Here is a 20113-nt window from a genome sequence, read left to right as displayed (position 1 = left end):
TGAATTCAAGTAGCCTTGACTTCATCTCCTTTCATGCAAAAACCCTACTCCAAATCCAGTGATCTTTCTGGTGCAAAATTCTGCTGATCTTCTTTTCCTTTTAGAAAAGTAATTTATTTTTCATGAGGAATATTAGTTATAGAAACAGTCAAATTCAAGAGTCAGTGGAAGTGCATGAGACATGCCTACCAATTAGGTTCAGTAGCAGAGGACAGCTCCCATTAATAAGAATGTTTATGGACTACTCAATATATTTTGTCATAGTAGAATTTTGTAGCAAACAGGATATCATTTGAAATAAATAGGATAGGGCAACTAGATGACACAGTAAATAAAACACTGACCTTAAAATCAAAGAAAACCTGAATTCAAATCCAGCTTCAGATACTTACTAACTGTGTGATTCTGAGCAAGTCATTTAATCCAGATTGTTTTCCCCCATTCCACTGAGAGTGGAGGAGGAAAAGAGGGGGGGGGAGAGAGAGAGAGAGAGAGAGAGAGAGAGAGAGAGAGAGAGAGAGAGAGAGAGAGAGAGAGAGAGATGATGTTGACTTGACTTTGGGAATCTGATTATTGAGAGATTTTATTGGGGGTAATCTTCATTGTAAAGAGATTTAGCTTTTCCATCTTTCTCCAAAAAGAGGGATTTCATAATGAAGAGAAAATAGGAAACAGTTTAGATGCTGATATTTCTTTTTAAATAGAGTCCTTCTAGTAATATAAAATAAAACAAAATACTGGAATGTATATACGTTATGATGTTTTTTCCCCTAGTCCTATTGGATATCATGGATAACATTCATAAGTTATAAGAAAAAGAAGAGAATATTTAACATATTTATCTGTTTGTAAACATTAACTTTACAAAACTCTAGGAATAACTTGATTTTATGTTATCTCTTGTAAATAAATGCATTAGTCAAAATGGAAAGTAGAATAGGTTAGGTACTATATCTTTTGGCTCCCATGAGTCCCTGCAGATACCTTAGACCAATCAATTTTCTTTGAAAAAGTTTAAATTGGCACTGATACTACAAAAAGATTGACCGGTCACTACTCTTGTAATCCTGTCTGTGCTCTAGGTAGGTAGATTTGCATTACACCAAAAGAGAAACGTGGGAAGCTATTGTTTTCCTGTTTTCTGAATGGAATCCTGCAGTGAAACCGGAGGAGACAGACAGACAGGTGATGATTTGAATCAGTTTTTCTACCTAGTAGGGAGCCAAGAAGTAATGAGAATAACTTGATCAGTGCAAATTTTCTATTATATAATCATTAAAAAATATAGCAGCTTGAGCTCTCTGGTTAGATCTCTACAGTCAAACCAAGGTAGATTGTCTGCAATTATCTGGTGAAATTGAGGCTAAGAAAGCTGCCATTGAAGATCTCAGTCTTAATGTGGTTTATATAGGCCTAGATAACAAAGGTCAGTGACACTTGTTTCGAAGGAGTATTCTAGGCAGTAGAAGTGGGATGATTCAAAATGACTTTATAAATAGGAATCTTTCTACTATACCATGTTGCTACAGCAAGGTCAAAACAAAGAAAAGTCATATGTGATATTTGACTAGGAAAATCATAAAATACTAAATCAAAACCCTTAGTCTTTATAAAAGAAATTTTATGGAAACAACAGCCTTCTAAACTTTTTTTTTTGGGGGGGGGGAATAGAAGACTCAACTGCTGATTGCTCTACAGAATTCAATGATGTTTACAGCTTCACCTTTAACTATTAGTCCTGGTCAAGATTGTAGCCATGTTCTTGACCTTCTCAACTCGTTCTTACATGTTCTGGATGGGAGAGGGTCTTCTATCTCATCAGGAATCCTTACAGTAGTCTGAACTTGATTGTCCTTATATCACAACAACTTATTCAAGATATAAATGTTGTAATGGGAAGCAAAACGTGAATGACCTCATACTCTGGAAGGCTATCCCCAAAATGAAACCAGGGAAAGGCAACCCTGAATGGGATTGGGGTTTTGCAAATGTTTCTTAGCATTATGGTGAACAAATACAACTTGCCTCTACTCCCCTCCTATGCTAAGGTTTGACTGGAAGTGTTAAGTCATTGCTGGTTTTTTCCTGCATAGATCTCATTTCCTTGTGCTTTGTTGGTGGATGAGGACTACAGCATTCTTCATAAACTTCATTATACACACACAAGCAGAGTTATATACATACATTCTTTCTCTTGGAACTTTCTCATTTGGAAATCTTTACATCTACAAATGAATGGATGAAAGCAGAGGTTTGATCCACTTGACACATTATTCTCAAATTCATATGACTCATATTTTCCTTTTCTTACATTTTCTTCCTTCCTTCCTTCCTTCCTTCCTTCCTTCCTTCCTTCCTTCCTTCCTTCCTTCCTTCCTTTCTTTCTTTCTTTCTTTCTTCTTTCTTTCTTTCTTTCTTTCTTTCTTTCTTTCTTTCTTTCTTTCTTTCTTTCTTTCTTTCTTTCTTTCTTTCTTTTCTTTCTCTGAGGCATTTGGGGTTAAGTGATTTGCCCAGGGTCACATAGCTAGGAAGTATCTGAGGCCAGATTTGAACTCAGGTCCTCCTGACTTTAGGGCTGATGCACTATCCACTATACCACCTAGCTGCCCCAAGAGGTCCTTTTTGTATGGTGATGGAAGATGGCAATATTTGAGATATATATATATATACCATGTAAGGAGATTAATGATCTTGCCAAAATAGCTTCTTAGTCGTGAAAGCTCAAGAACTATCAAAGCCCACCATGAGGAATGCTTGACTGTTCAGGGTCAGGATTAGGATAATATTTAATGAACTATGAACAGGATCCTAAGCTTAAAAGAAAGCCTGGACTTTGGTATACTTCAATCTGGATATTTGGGACATGTCTACTTGTGGAATCCCTTGAGACAGGCTAGATACACAAATATAGTTGGGAAGGCTCTACAGTAGATTGTTTTACAAATGCATATAGGGAAAGCTTTTGTTAACAAAATATCTGTATTTTTTGAGAAAAAGAATAGAACTGTGATTTTATCGGTAGAGGATACATCCTCCAATGATGATACAGTTCAATATCTTTTCTACAAGTTATAATTTTAAGAGGATTTCCTAGAGTACAGAGGTTGATTTGATCAGTCATCGAGTCAGTTTTGTGTACGAGGCAGGATTTGAACTCAGGTATTCCTGACTTCAGGACCATCTCTATTCAGTACATTAGTTTCCTCTAAAGCTCTTAAGATAAGCATGGTTAAACAAACACTGGCAAAATATGAATTCCCTGCAGTTTGAAATGAATAAAGTAGCCTACCTAATATCCCAAAGGCCCTGGGGAATCATCACCTAGGTTTTAACCAGAAGGAAACTTTCTTCCCAGTCTTTAGTCTTCTTAGCTAAATGCTGCAGGGTCATTGTTATCTATGGATGCAGATTTAGGTTATGTCAAAATTCTGGTTTTCTGAAGCCTAAAATGAGAACTCTGAAAATGGAATTTTGTTTGTCCCTTCTCTATAGCCTTAACTGAGTACCTTGTGAATATCAGAATCTATGAATAGAGAAAAATGTTACTTTCAAAATTCAGACTATAAAAATGAATTAATTAATAAAATGAAATAACTTAGAAATGACAATCTTCACTGTTTTTTGCTAATTCAACAGAAGCAAGAGAAACAAATGCTTTTTACTCTCTCCAGAAGGGCTCCCTGAAATGATTGGTAGTCTGCACTTGGTGAACTGGAAATTCTTAACTCTTAATCTTTGAAAGTTCTGGGAGCAAAGTTTTTGATAAAGTATCTCATGTCATTTTTAGGGAGAAGATGAAGAGGTAATGGATTAGATAATAATGTGATCAGTTGGATTCAGAACTTTCTGGGTGGCTGGTCTTAAAGAATAATTTTTAATGACTTGATATCAACATAACAGGAAGCCTGCATTAGAATAATCTAGGAATCTGTGATTAACCCTTTTCTGCTCCATAGTTTTATCAAAGACTTGAATCAAAGCATAGATGGTATACTCATCAGATTTGAAGATAACACAAAGCTGGAGAGAATAAACACTGAATGACAGCTCATATTCCAAAAGAATCCTGACAGTTTAGAGGAATGAGATGAATATACAATAAAATTTAATAGAAATATATGTAAAGTCTTGCACTTGAGTACAAAAAAGTAATTTCACAACTATGAGATGAGCAGACATGGTTAAATGGCAGTTGTTTGAAAGAAATGATGTGACTATTTTAGTGAACTGAAAGCTCAATATAGTTGGCAGTGTGAACTCATAACAAAAGAAGCTAATGTTGATTTGAGTTTCATTAAGTGAGGAATATTTTGCAGGAATAGGAAAGTATAGTTCTACTGTACTCTGCTTTCATCAAATCTCACCTGCAATATTGTATTTATTTATGGGTTCCATTGTTCAAGAAAGACATTAAAAAACTGAAGACTGTCCAAAAGAGATCAACAAAGAATGGTGAAGAGCCTCAATATTTTATATGGGGATCAGTGGAAGAAACTTAAAATATTAATTTTGGAGAAGAGAAGACTTAGAGAGACAGGACAAGTTAACAAATCATCAACTACTTGACAATTATCATATAGAAAACAGATTAGATTCATTGTTTTTGTCCACAGAAGGTAGAATCTGGAGGAATAGTTGGAAGGTATACATAGGCTGATTTAGACTTGATGAAAAGCAAAAACTTGCTAAAAATTAGATCTGTCCAAAAAATGGGAAGAACTTTTCTCTGAAGTTACTTTTCTCTGAAGGTCTTCAAGCAGTGAGTGCATGACCAATTATCAGATATTTTACAGTGGGAATTCCTTTCATGTATGGGTTGAACTTGATAGCTCCTGAAATTCCTTTCATTTCTCAAATTCTGTGATTTTATTATTTGTATCAGGAATTCTGGTAGATATAGGAAGTTTCTCTTACTCTTGGTATTTTTGTATCCCTCTCTGTATGGCAGAAGTAGGCAATCATGGAAAGCCAAATGGTACTTATTCTTATAAAGAGTTGAGAATAAGAACTAAGCAAGGTCCTCTTTTGGGAACTTAGTCTTGGGAGAATGGCATAGCCTCCAACTTTTTTGCCTTGGTATAGTCAGTGATGTTGGGTAAGGGGATAGTAACAGGGACAAAGTTGTGGTAGAGACTGAGTAAGAGTAAACAATAAAATGCACCTTCCTCCTCTCAACCCCAGGTTCTAAACAAAATTTCCAGATGCTTTCATTTTGAGGTCAAAATTTGCTCTTAGCCATTTTCTGCTGTGACCATTATGATAATAGGTTGACTGTGAAGTAAGAACAAAGACAAAATGATGTATTTTCTTTAGAAACATCAATTCATTAAACATCACACCACATCATGAATGAGAATTTTTAAAATCCTATTGTATTGTTCAGCTTAGGTTATTGTTCTGGTGTCCTTAACCTTGCATAGCCTATAGAGACTTAAATATATTAAGAATAAAGTCAATTTTCTGAAACACTGATAATTCAGGGGTATTTCCTCAATAAAGATCACAATCTATATCAGTAGAGGGAATAACTATATTAATGAAATTCTAAGTCTTGAAGCACTGATATCAAGATAGTTCAGGAAAATTAGTCACTTTATTGGTTGCTACGAAAAAGTTGCTTACTTGCAATATGTATATGTGTATATGTATCTATACATGCATACATGTATATTTTTCTCATTCTTCGTTTAAAAATAGCATTTGAATTATTCTGATATTAAAAATAAAAATCCTCAGAAGAATGCACATTTATTCCAGAATAGACAGGTTGAGAGATGCCAGGCCATTGATCTTGCTCCATGTAAGTTTTGAAGCAAAGGTGGCAATTCTTGTCAGAAGGAATCATTAAGGCACACATCTAGACTTGATTTTCCTTACCTAATATACACTTTCATAATCTGTGAACATGAATGTGCACAAGCATTCTACCAGATCTTATACCATCAAATTCACTACCATTGTCTTCATGAAATCAGTAGTCTAGATTCCAAATTTGTGGACAAGTCTTGTTAGATTAGTCACATTCAATTAAAGATACTACTTCTGGCAGTCTCAGGGAAGCTTTAGTCCAGGTCGTTGACAAGTCTCCAGTCAGGAGCAATGACTTAAAGATCTGGACTTCCAATGCTGAACATTTTCTTTGGGGAAGCCAGACAGCATTATTCCCTCAGGCTTTGCCTTCACATAGAGCTAAGATTTATCTGGTCCACTTGATCAATGTCGACAAAGGCTCCAATGTGGATTATCTTTTGGCAGGAATGATCTGATTTGGATTCTACATAGAAGAAATGAAATGGGCAATTTCCAAATCTCCACTTGGCCTTGTGCTATGTAAGAGTCTAAGAACGCAATATTTTTGGGAGGTTTCTACATACATAATGATTTTTTTTTCTAAAGTGAGACACAAAACACACCAAAGATCAAGGAAACTAAAACATTACACTATTTTACAGGTTATACTATTTTACAGGGCATAGCCTTCATGGCAATGTCTCTGGTTACCAGATATTTTTAGCCCTACTGCAATCACCGTTCCACATTTGGCACCTACACAGATGTGACCAAATGGTCACCGATTGTCTCTGGGATTAGCAGAATTTTGCATCTTGTATCCTACCCTAGCTGATCAGTACTCACTTTGAAAAATATAAAGTGCTCTGGCAACCAATGCACAGTTAAGAGAACCACTGTCATTTTAAAACACTGATAGAAAAAAGGCATAAATGTTCTGAGCTGAGTAAAAAAAAAAAAGAAAATAATATATGCAGGAGACAATTTGGAAAACAATGCTGAGAAGAATGCACTGTAATGGTTGGTTACATTCACAGACAAAGTGATAAGTTTGATGATAGGCCTTTTGAGTATACTTGCATGGGAGAGAGATGATTGCACAATTGGGAAGCAAAATTGCCATAAGGGTAAGAGTGGAAAAATACTCATTATGGCTCTTATGAAAAAGATGAGTGCTTTGAATGCACCCGAGAATTTACCTTTCTGCTGCTGACACATTGTCCTTTTCCAGATTGCCAGTTGTGTGCTCCTCTCCTTCTGGTGCAATCATAGAGCTATACTTTGATGGGAGAATCCAGTGAGGGGAAACAACAATAAAATAATAGACCAAAAAAATCCAAAACAAACAAAAATCCTGGCACTAACTAAAAGCTCATCTTTAGTCAATATCCAAGACATACATATATATGTATGTGTATGTGTATGTACATATATATGTTTTGTTCATCAAACATTAATAAGATTTGGCCTTTCTACAAAAAGGTACTTTGATGCTCAGAGGTAGCTTTCACCATACACGTTACTGTGGTAGATACACTAATGAATGGCATTTTCATTGATGTGGTCACACATATTTATATGAAGATTAAGGACTATATACAGGCGTTAGAATCATTTGTTGAGTTGACCATAATTCACATACCACAGCATGGTTTAGCCCTACTGGGTCTAATCTTCATGACTATGTTTACTTTCTTACAAGGCTAAGCAGCCTGTCCCCTTCCTTCTGATTGCTTGCCACAGGTTAAATACCCTTCAGATGTATAAAGAAAAGTTGTCAGAGATGAACAGAAAGTCTGATGCCTCAGGAAGCAGACATTTCCTTTCTAGACACCAGTCCCTTCTCAATGCAACCTGCTCAGACAGTGGTGCTGGTGTCTATTTGCTTTGACCTTGAGCAGAAGACCTTGTTATGGCAGTGGAGCGGTTTCAGCTTCCAAGTTTTCTAGCTGAAAAGAAAGAAATTGAAGATATTGTGAACAAGTTCTTTTTGAATAATAGCACAAGAAATGCAAACCTTTGTTATTGATATCATGATGTGAACCACACAAAAAAGACATATGAAAAACCTCTATATGGGGGCATGGAAAGGTAAAACACTCAGCATGATGGCAAACTTTTTGGATACATTAGTTTGTTTTGTTGAACTATCTTCCCTCTCTTTTTTATTCTTTTATATATGTGATCAGCTCATAGAGTACCAAACTTGAAGTCAATCCTTCCAAATTGTACCTTCAACACAATTTTTCCTCAGACAGTTACTATCTTATATGTCCCTGGACAAATCATTTAATCTGTCTCTCATTTGTAAAATTAGGTTAGTAATAACATCCACTTACAGGTTTGTTGTATCAAATTAAATGAGGAAAATTATGCAAAATTTTTCAAAGCAGAATTTTACATACTATTTTATGTATATGATAATAATATCATATATTACCATTATTACCTCCCTTGAGGAGGGCAAAATTGGGAAATGTAGATTGTATAAAAATAAAAGATATCAATACAATTCATTTTGATAAATATATAAGTCCATGATGGATGTACATGTGTAATCCCAGCTACTAGTGAGGTTGAAGCTGATGGATCCCTTGAATTCCAAGATTTTTAGCTGTAATAGGCTAAAGTTATTTGGGTATTTGCATTATTTACCACCAATATGGTAAAATGTTGGGATTAAGGAGCTGCCTAGGCAGGGGTGAACCACCAAGATCAGAAAAGGAGCATATTGAAGCTTCTGTATTGATCAACAGTGGGATTGGGTTTATGAGTGACCATTGAATTTATCAACTCACTCTCCAAAAAGAAAAATGTAGATTTTTTGAGTCATTAGCATGTGTTGACTTCTGAGCACTCCATAAAATATCAGTTGTACATAGATCATTTTAAAGGAGCCAAACCAAACCTCTTTTTTTTTTTTCACTAGAACCAAAGAGTGACAAACTTTAAGGCCCTAAAGTTACATCATCTCCTATCTATTCCTAAGCATTTGTGTTAGCTTCATAAAGAGAGACAGGAGTTTAACAACATTTATATTTTAAGATATTGGTTTACAAATGGAACCTCATTTTCTGTTTGACACAGACCCATTTAAGCTTGGGAATAAATAGGCATGAAAGTTGTATTTTTGTTGGCAACTCTTTTATAAATTATAGTTTAAAGGAATTGCCTGGGGACATCAAGAGGATAATTATCTTGGTTCACAGTGACCTAGCTAGTATGTCTTCCTCATCCACTATTCCATATTGACTTTCACATTTGTCTTCTAGTGAGAAATAATTATGGAATAAAGAGGGAGCTTTATTGCTAAGAAGTGAATGATTGTCTGTGAAGTAGAGCCATGTCTCTGAATGAATCTTTAATACTGACACTGAAGTCTTATTTACATTGTTAGTTGCATTGCATTAGTTGGATTCCTAATGACTGTATTAAGTAAGTTTTTGGGACAAATTGTTTAGACAAAGAAAAAATGGAGTAAATAAACAGATAGTTTTGCCACTTAACCTGTGTTATTAAGCTCTAGCTCATTTCCAAATAATAATGATAATGACAAAAATAACAATAATACAATTCTCAGCCAGATGGACCTGATAGTTTAGGGTGTCAGATATATTCCAGTTGTGAAGGAATATACCAAATCTATCTCCAATCACTTCTTGAGCTGAATAAAGTTTAATGATTCTGAAGAATTTTTCTTTTGAGGAGGAGCCTTCCCTCCTAGAAGCCAGAAGATGTGGAGTGCCTTCATATCCATCACCATGCCTAATTGATCCTCTGTTTCCTTATCAATAATTTAATCAATAAGCAAACATTAATTAAGCACTAAAACTATGTCAGGCACTGAATTCGATTTGTAATATGAAATGAAAGTGCCTACTCTCAGGAAGCTTACATTCTTGGTAGACAATATGAACACACATAAGTACAAACAAAATAAATATAAGGTGTTTTTTTTTCCCCCCAGCAAGGCAGTAGTTTGGTGGGGGTGGGGTAGAGCTACAAGTCTCTCCTCCTCCACTTAGTAAAAGCTTTTGCTTTTACTCTGAGATTACCTTGTATTGACACTATATTCTATAGGTACATTTTTTGGTATGGTATACCTCTCATTAATGATTTTTATTAATATCCCCAATTTAATTATCTCAAATTTTGTATGCATACATCTCATTTGTAAATTGTTCTCTCTCCCTTCTCCTGTTTTAGACTGTGAGCTCCTTGAAAGCAATCACAGTTCTTTATTTTTCTTTGTATTCCTCAACACTTTGCACAGTACATGGCACATAGTAAATGTTTAATAAATGCTTATTGACTGGAATGTAAAAACAAAAAAATTAATGGAGAGCAGAAAAAATAGGAATATATAACAGTGGGTCTTCTAACCTCTGAGGAGGTAAAATTTTGTTTGTGTTTTTAAGTTGGATGGTTATACAGTTGTCATAGAGTGTTTGTTGAAATCAAGCAGCTTTTACATAGCAATGTTTTGTTTTTAATGTTATTGAACTAAAATCACATATTGTTTTTACCCTAGTTAACAAATAACATTTTAAAAGCTATTTGAGAAACAGACACTTGAAAAGTCTCCATCCTCCATCTGTCCCAGCAATTACATTTTAAACAAAATCATAAAATATTTTTGAATAACCCTCTGGGCCTTATCTTCCTAATGTATAAAATGAGGTAGTGGGAGTGGATGATCTTCAAAGTCCCTTCCAGCTTCATTATCCCAGGACAGTTCTGACTTGCTTAATGAAGCTAATCTCAATAATTTGTTGTTGATGGTTTTTTAAAACTATGTTATAACTATTTGAATGGTGATATTAGGTAGTCTTTGGCAATGGCTATTGCCTTTTGAAGCCCCAAGGAGAGAACTCAATGACTTGTTTTTTAATGGATTAAAGCACCAACTTCCAGCATTGCAAATTTCCATCTGTGGCACAGTAAATGCTTCATGCAGAAATAATTAAGTAGCTCTATCTCTCTCAAAAATATAAAACAAAAACAAAAAACAAAAAACACCATTTTAAGGGTCATAGCCTGTGTCTAGATTAGCTCAAATTTAATCATGCCAGTAGATTTCTGACCAAAGAAATAATTTAAGAAACATGACAGAGAACAAGGAAAAGGGAGCAGGAGGAAGAATAAGAGTAGCATAATTTGGTTAAATAGATAATTATGTCATGTTAAATGCGCATTATTTCCATTAGGAATACAAAGCAATCACAGAGCTGCTGAATTGGTGAATAAAAGGGTGTTCGTGGTGAACTTTTATTTCAGTATCCTGTCTCAGAGCTTGTAGAAGCTATGAGATTTTAAATTATTAAAGAAAATAATTTTTCCAGTTTTGTTATCCACATTCCTTTTTAAAAATTAATTTCTACTTTGGTCAGATATTTCTGAGGTTCTTTATATAACCCACCTAGTGTTTGGAAACTTAATATTTGTATCTGAGGGGAGTCTTGATTTGTATCTTACAAATCCACTTAATGCTATTAAAGGCAACTGAGAACAAGAAGTATAGGCGCACATAAATTAATTACCAAAAACAATGCCTTTGTAGTGCTTGGGGTTGGAGAAAGGAGCAAGACATCATTAAATTGGAGTTAAAAAAAAAAGGGAAATTAACCTCCCTAAAGACTTTTTTTTTCATCTCTGTTGGCTAGATATGAGGCAGAAAAGAAAGAATATAACTGAGTTATCAATCAACCAAAAAACATTCTTAAAGAAGCTATTATATATTGAGTATTACACTAGGAATTGGAAATAACAGTGTAAAGTGTGCTCCAATTTTTAAAAATGTTAAATCTTCCTTAGAATTATACGTATATGTATGTTTTTATTACCTTCAATTTTTTCCTTTTTAAATTTTTTTACAATTTGGAGTTCATTTACTGACTATGCTCGCGAGTGTGTGCGAGCGCACACACACACACACACACACACACACACACACACACACACACACTTCTCTGATTAACAACTGGGACTAAAACTGCCTGATTTGTTTAGACAAATAACCAATTAGTGACTTCATTTCTAAGCTCATTTATGTGAGAGGCAGCAGGGCAGGATAGTTTTTTTTTTTTCTTTTTTGGTCCAGGCCTATAATTTCCTCCTTCTTCAGTGTGAGTCAACAATTTTCCTGCAGTTTATACTCCCAGAAGATTTCCTGTTACAGTGACCTATTAAGTAGCTCGTCAAAGGTCACATAGTCAGTATGTCATATACAGAACTTGAATTTAGATGTTCCTTATTTTGACACTAACTCTCTATTTATAATAATACTGAGAAACTGAGCAAAAAGCTAAAGAAATGAAAGATCATCAGAAATGAAGTTGATAATTCAATCTGATAATTCAATTTTAACTTGCATTTTATCTACAATGTTTATTATTAGTTTGTTTTACTAAATAAAATAAAAATATTAAGATGACTAATGGAGTGTTGCTTTTCTAATTTTATTTTTCAACTCAGTTAAAAAGTAAATGTTAGTAATTCCCAAAGCTTACTTTTTGATGAAGTCAGAAAAACAATGAAATAAAAGTCCAACTGAAATCTTAATTTTAGCCAATATAAACTCAGCTAACTAACTCCTTGAAGAAATAATGACAGCCAATTATTATATTTAATCTAATATTATTTAATATTATCTAATATTTTCACCACATATTAAACATAGCAATGACTGGACAAAATTAAAGTGACTAATGCAATCCTTACACTATGTTATACCCCCAAAAGAAACTGTCTTCAAATTTCCAAATTTTATATGATAGAAATAATTTATTCTCAGAGTTGTTTCTGGCTTTATTGCCAATAATAATTTATTTAAGTTAGATGCTATGTCTTGATCATAAATGCCAATTATTTTACAAATATTCCTAAAAAGTATGAAATCCCTATTTGTGGAAATGAACATTCCACACACTAATAAGACCTATGAATGTATATAAGAGCAGATTTTTAAAAAATCCAGACCAATAGTTGACAGTAGTAACAGAATTCTCATTTGTGGTGAATAGACTGGTTATGTAGCATCTTCAGTCATATATCCATATTATTTTTCTTTTCTTTAGTGCAACTTAATACAAGCCAAGGCTTTTGAAAGCTGATTTTTGAGTAAATAAATCTTATACTGAAATTTTATTATCTTAATTGGTCTCTAAGGTTCAAAAATTTACTAAATCCAAACCAGATTAATCTTAAAGCTAATTGCCACCTAACATTTTAGTTAAATAAATCTTGTCAGCACTTTGAGCCTTTTTTTTTATTTGTAAAAAGTAGGGTTTGTAGTCAATGATCTCCATAGTTCCATTTATTTCTAAGTCATGTGACCCTTAAGCAATTTTTTCTTTTAATTCTGTTTTTGTTACAAAATTGAGAATATACCTAATATAAATCAGTTCTTCATTTATTCGTCATTTATTTTAAAATAAATATACTATAATAATACCAGGAAGATAGTGAAAAAAAGGAAGAAGGAGGGATGGAGGGAGAAAGGGAAGGGAAAGGAAGAGGGGTAGAGGGATAGAAGGAAAGAGAGAGAGAAACAGAGACAGAGATAGAGAGACATAGAGAGACACACAGAAATGAGAGAAAGAGAGAGAAAAAAGAGAGAGAGAGAGAGAGAGAGAGAGAGAGAGAGAGAGAGAGAGAGAGAGAGAGAGCAGCTGTTACCATGGTTTTACATCACAGAATTGAAGGAATGGAATTTTTGACCTTGCTGATCAAATGTGTGTTTTTATATTCTAGCTCTGCAATTTGTGAGGCATTCTCATTTAAGACTTTTGTCATGGGCTTTAAATGTCTTTCCTTAACATTTAGCCCTTGGCAGATGCCTAGTGAAAGCAAAGACCCAGGATATGGGAATACTCTAGCAGACATTAAAAATTCATCTGTTTTAAGTTATCTCCTAACTGAAGATAGAACTAAGTTGAGGAGTCAATTTTAATTCAGAGAGCCTTTTCTATCTTTTGAAATCTTATTCCTGTATTTGAAATTACAAAAAAATCTATTTACTTAAAAGATTTATGAATTTGTTTAAAAAAATCAATAATATATTAATTGCCAGATGTATCTTATCTTAAGTTGATCAAAGCTTTCCTTCTAATCTGGGTCATTGAGTAGTAGATCCACTACTTCAACAGAATTCAAGAAGACTTGCATTCAGATCCAGCTTTGAACATTTAGTAGCTGTGTGATCCTGGGATCAAATACTTAATCTCTGTATCCCTTGGATTCCTTATCTTTAAAATGGGAATAATGTCAAAGATACTGGAAGGTTTGCCTCTTTCTTCTCTTGTTCATTTTATAGTTGAGGAAATTGAGGCAGAAAGGTTTAGTGATCTGCCCAGGGTCACATAGCTAGCAACTGGCCGATTTGAACTCCTGATTCCAGACTTAGGACTTTGTCCTATGCACTACCTAGCAGTTCTAGCTCCTAGTTCTTTGTTTATACTTGTCATTCACAGATCCTTGTCTTTATGGTGGAACCTTAGAAATCAAATGGTGCTAAACAAGGATCAATTATTTTCCTTGGGTTGTATTTAATGTTTTCATGAATCCATATGATAGCATTAAAATATATTGAATAAGAAATCAGACTGTGGAGGCTGATAAGGAGGTGTCAGGGAAGCAAGAATTACGACCAAAGGGAGGAATTAGAATTTAGAATACTTACAGTGAATGGGAGAAGTATTCAGGAAGGGAACAAAGTTCACTAAAGGGCAAATGAGGGGTAATATTTTACGGGAAAAAAAATCAGTTGCACAAATACCATATGGGGAATAATGGGCAAGTACATCTAATAAAGATCTAAAGATCATAAAGATAATAAGCTGTTCATGAATCAGCATTTGCTGAAAGAGTAGAAAATTCTATAATGCACAAAAATGAGACAGCATGGAAAAACTATGAGACAATCTGTTCACTGTGCTCAGCCTGGGGCATGTGCTTATTAGAGTATGTTGACCAGTTCTGAGGATTCTCAGTCTGAGGAATATCAAGACTTTGAAAATTATCCAGAGGCTAAACTCAGATGACGAATTCCTTGGGATGTATGAAGACAGAAGAAAGAAACAAGTCAGTGGATTATTTAGACCATAGAAATTTATAGGATTTAGAGCTAAAAGGAAACTTAAAGATCATCTAGCCCAATTACATCATTTTATAGATGAGACAGTCCCAAAGAAATGAAATGATTTCCCCAAGATCACATAGTCAGATGATAGATGCAGGTTCCTTGTTATAGAATCTAGATGTCTAGTGCACATTCTCAGTGGCCAGGTTGCTGGCCCTCTGAACAACTTCTCTGTTATTATATCCTTGTTCTGTATGATATATCTAGATTCATTGCTACATATCCACATGTATTCGTGTTTCCATATTCCATTCTGAGGATTACATCATCTGATTTGGCTGCTTGGTTTTTTTTTTTTTTTTTTGGAATATAACAGAATTACGTCCCTATGTTCTCCAATCACCTTAATTCTACCTATGCCATATATTCTTTTGGTGTGTAGCGTCAACTGATATTTAAGCCTCTGAGAATTGTTCCAAATAAATGTCTGTATATAACCATGCACCGGAATGATGATACTTCAGTACAGATTAGAGGAAGGAACTTTGGGTTTTTCTGAATTTGCAAATGTTGCTGCATTTCTCTCTCTCTCTTCCTGGTGGCCTTCCTCCCCTGTCTGACTTTCCCAGATGGACAGTTTGGGAAGGCAGCCAATTCTTGGGCTAATGTATTTTCACTGGTATCTGACACTGCTACAACTCCAGAGAGATAATGATGAAGATAAGTCATAATTGAATTTTTTTAAAGGCAGACCTTTTAGTTACCTCAAAGTAAACTTTTCCAATTAGCTCATTTCCTCTCTTTATCTGCACTGTGTTGGAACTACATCAGTATTAATGTTTCAGTTCAGAGAAGCCCATCAAGGTCATTGTCAGCATAAGGAGACCTATTTGCTGCTGGGAGCCAAGATAATGCTTCTGTAGCAGGCCATATGACCCACAGAACAGAATGGGATCTGAAACTGGAATTTGAATGTAGAGAGAACCTAATACTGAAGTACAACACTGCACCAAACAGCTTATTCTCTCTACAGAGAGAGCTTGTGCTTACAAGGGAAGGGAAAGATCAGAATATAGAGTACTCTGATACTTGCAATGTATGATTTTCAAGCCACTTAAGTGAGATAAAATAATTCAGCTTAAATTTGTAGTAGTGATAATAGCAGTAGCAAGCCTTTATATAAGCACCTTAAAGTTTGTAAACTACTTTACAAATAATATTTCAACAATCCACACAATCATCCTGGGAGATAGATGTTATAATCAAACTCATTTTACTGATGTGGAAACTGAATCAGGCAGGGATCAAATGGCTTATTCAGGGACATAATAGCTAGTGAGTGTCTGAGAGAAGATTTGAATTCAGATTTTCCTGATTCCTAGTTCTGTGCACTACCTAACTGCTTAATTATAAAAATGCATTCTATAATAACCCTTTATTATAAGGATTCTTCACTTTGTGTGTATGTGAGTGAGTGTGATAAACACCTTTGGATAGCTGGAAAAGCCTATGAATACTTTTTAATAGTAATAAATATGAAATTAAATATATAGGACTTAAAAGGAAACTAATTATATCAAAATAGTTATATATATGAAACACTTGTATATATATATATATGACTTAAAAGGAAACTAATTATATCAAAATAGTTATATATATGAAACACTTGTGTGTATATATATATGTGTGTGTGTGTGTGATAAAGTACTACATGTATTTAGATGTTGTATTTGTTATTATTGTATTATTATATAGTGACATATGTGCCTAGGTGCATGTACTTATATGTATATATATACGTGTGTCTTAGGTTGATAATCTCTGTAGTGTCTTGGGTTTTCCCTTTCCTTTTCCATTTCCTAAAACACTGTATTTCCTTTGAATGGTTCAGTGGAAACTTAAAAAGAAGAGAGCTGAAAAAAGGGAACTAGATTGAAGAAGTAGGTAAAAGAATATGAAAAAGTCAAGTAGGAGATATTTTGAAACAATCTACCTCTACCCCCACACCAGCTTCTAATTTTGAAATAGAAGTTGAAACACATAACATTAAAACACAGACACACAAAAACACAAGCAGACACACAGACACAGATACAGACACACACACAGCAGACTTTCCTTTTCATTCATTTTTTTCAGGTCAGCTGTCTATTTTGCATATTCTTACACTTGATCTTAGCCAAAAGGCTGAGAAGTGATTATTCTGCATATTCTTTTGGGAACAAAAGTTCTATTTTCTTGAGAATTGGTTAATGTCATTAACATGAAATGGAATAAATACCTCTTTGTAGCAAATTTATAGGTACAATGTGGCTTTGGCAATAGCAACATCCTATTCCTACAATTTTGGCTGGGTGTGAAAGTTAAGGAGGTGATACTTTATTTAAGCATCAAGTATTGAAGTTTGAATGATTCCAGATGAAAATGACAATGGTCAGAGACATAAATGAAAATCTATAAAATTCTGATAACAGGAGACAGATTTACAGAATTGGAAGAAAACTTAAATGTTACTCAGTAGTAACCCTTCTTTTGATATATGAAAAAACTGAGTTCTAGAGTACTAAAATAGCCTAGTCTAACACTAGTCAATAAAAAGACCAAAGCTATAATTCAAGGTGGATTTTTTCCTTAAAACTTTGAGTCCATTGCTCTTCAGACACATCACAAATATATAGACTCATTCTAATTTCAGAGAGTTGGAAAGCAAACTTAGATTGGAAATATTATCCCTACCTATTTTAGTGATATAATGATGCTCCAGATTAAAAAAAAAAAGAACTGATAAAATTAACTGAGATATAGAAAAAAGATTGTTCCAGTTGCTAAAAAGTTTTTCTCTTATTTTTTATTTGTGTATTTTTATATTTGTGTGGCTACACACAGGAACATATATGGATTTACTTTATCTGGACAGATAAACTGCCTTATTCCAGCACAGACACATACACACACTTACACACATCACCCTCATCTAAAGCTTCACTATTGGAATTCAGTAGTAAATTATAAAATTTCCAAATTCAAGTCACCCTCAGTGGGAATGACTAATTCTGGAGATGACATCTTAATCACTAATCATACCTGATGGTTTGTCCTATCCACAGTGTTGGCAGTGGAAGGGTGGTCCCGAGTGTTTTGGCGAATTCGAGTTGAATTTTGTTGCTCGATGGTGGAGGATGTGGGAATGCAGAACTCTCGGAAACATCTCTTGAAGTTTTCATCCAGGAATGCATAAAGAACTGGATTGAGGCAGCTGTTTGTATACCCTAGAGCAATGCAGAAGTGCCAGGAAACAGTTTGGAAAGTAGTTTCAGGAATGGTGACCAAAGCTTTGATGATGACATAGATGTGAATCGGGGTCCAGCAGACTATGAACACTGCCACTACCACCAACACCATTCTGGTAATTCTTCTCAGGTTTCTGTCCTTCTCTTTGGAACCAGACAGCATCCGGACACTCTTAAGGCGTAAGATCATCAGGCCATAACACACAGTGATAATGAGGACGGGCATGATGAAGGCAAAGATGAAAACACAGATCTTCAGCAGGTTTTCCCAGTACCAAGTTGGATGGGAAAATGTAAGTGTACAATCAATGGAACCTAGAACATAAGAATTATAAAGAACAAACAATGGCATTGCTGAATTTCTTTGATGATTTTTTTTTTTATCTTTGGCATAGCTGTTTATTGTTAATGACCCTTGAACAAAAACCAAGGCTATGCCTACATATTTTAATGAAGTGGCTTGCTTATTTGGATATCTCAGGAAGATTTTTTGATTTGAATTGTCTATGTTATGATTTTTCTTAGGTATTCAAAGGGATCTGTGACTTCAGTGATATATTCCCTCCAGTGATTCAGTTCCAACCCTATCCATGCCTTTCAATCTGTGTAAGTCTTGTCTATGTTCTTCCATAATTTTGCCAGAGTTGTATTCAGTGTATGTACTGGAGCCAGTTCCTACCACTTTCGTGAAATGATTAATCAAATTTCAGTGTGAGCATTTGCACTCTGGAATTAGTGAAACACTACAAATCAGGGTGTGATTAATTGTCTAGACTCAAGAAAGTGACAAAAAGTATTAATGATATAAACGAAACTTAGAAATGTAGAATATATTCTCTTCTCTCCCTCCCCCAGAGAACCAGCTATTTAACATTTATCAGCATCCCTGGTTCTAGCCAACATATCAGGAGCCTTCTTGTCTTCTCTTGACAATCAAAATCAATCAAAATCCTGGTAGCTGTTGCCCATTGACTTCCAGACCACTCTCCTTCCTTTCTCCTTTCTTGAGTCTTGTCTCATTCTAGGGGATTTCAACATGCATATTCACCCTCTCTGAAAGACCTTAACCACTTAATTCTTCAACCTACTCATTTCTCATAACCTACTACTACTCCATCCCACCTCAGCCACATACAAATTTGGTCACACCACTAATCTTGCCATCACCTACAAATGTGCTACCTTAACAGTCAATAATTCTGAAATCTCCTTATCTGACAATAATGTTGTCGATTTTCCCCCACCCCCTTTTCTTTCCTTATAAAGCCACAATGCTTGTTTGCACTATGGCTGGCAATCTTAATGCTCAATTCTCTTCTATGCCATCTTCCCTGCACTGGACACTCTCTTATTTTCCCCAGCATGCCAAATCTAATGGTCTTTTCTCAATCTTCATTCTAAACTTTTCTGTAGCCTTTGATATTATTGATAATCTTTTTATTGTTATTTTCCTCTCTCAAGATTTTTGAGATACTCTCTCTTCTGGTTCTCTTCTGAGTCTCATTTCCTAGATCCTGATCTAAATCACATCCTCTAGCTATAGGTATCTTACAGAGTTCTTTTTGCAGCCTTCCTCTCTTCTCACATTATAGTATTACTCTTGGTGATCTTGTCTATCTTATTTATTTCCTATTTATACTTAGTAATGAAAATAGTACATTTAACTTTTTATATGCCAGTGAATTAAAAAAATTAAATGCAATCCTTTGTCTCAAATCCTTTTTGGACTCTTGCCAACAAAAAAGTAAATGATTTTCCATAAATCTTATTCTGGTGGCCTATATGCTTCATTGGAATCCATATAATATCACAAAAATGAGAAGACCACCACAAGGAGGTTGTATCTCCTATGGTATTTTTTTATAAAATGAGCAATAATTATTTAGGATTGATGAACATGGTTCAGTTAAAAGGGAAGAACAGCTTTACTAGAATATTGGATTTTCCTTGC

The 20113-nt window shown here is 34.5% G+C and overlaps 1 protein-coding gene across 2 annotated transcripts in view; it reads right to left on the bottom strand.

Annotated features, from left to right (window-relative positions):
- Positions 1–528: 528 nt before the first annotated feature.
- OPRM1 (opioid receptor mu 1) overlaps positions 529–20113 on the bottom strand; it is a 180327-nt gene continuing 160742 nt past the window's right edge. For both annotated transcript variants that reach the window (XM_051997981.1, XM_051997980.1), the window contains 2 exons: positions 17957–18477; positions 529–7739 (listed from right to left, as the gene is read on the bottom strand). In XM_051997981.1, the coding sequence (XP_051853941.1) occupies positions 7701–7739; positions 17957–18477 (560 nt within the window). In that variant the 3' untranslated portion in view covers positions 529–7700. The remainder of the gene's footprint in view (positions 7740–17956; positions 18478–20113) is intronic.

The sequence above is a fragment of the Antechinus flavipes genome, chromosome 4 (assembly GCF_016432865.1).
Source record: "Antechinus flavipes isolate AdamAnt ecotype Samford, QLD, Australia chromosome 4, AdamAnt_v2, whole genome shotgun sequence".
In the NCBI taxonomy this organism is placed as follows: domain Eukaryota; kingdom Metazoa; phylum Chordata; class Mammalia; order Dasyuromorphia; family Dasyuridae; genus Antechinus; species Antechinus flavipes.
Note: the sequence above shows the minus strand (reverse complement) of the source record. Positions and strands in the feature narration are given on the sequence as shown.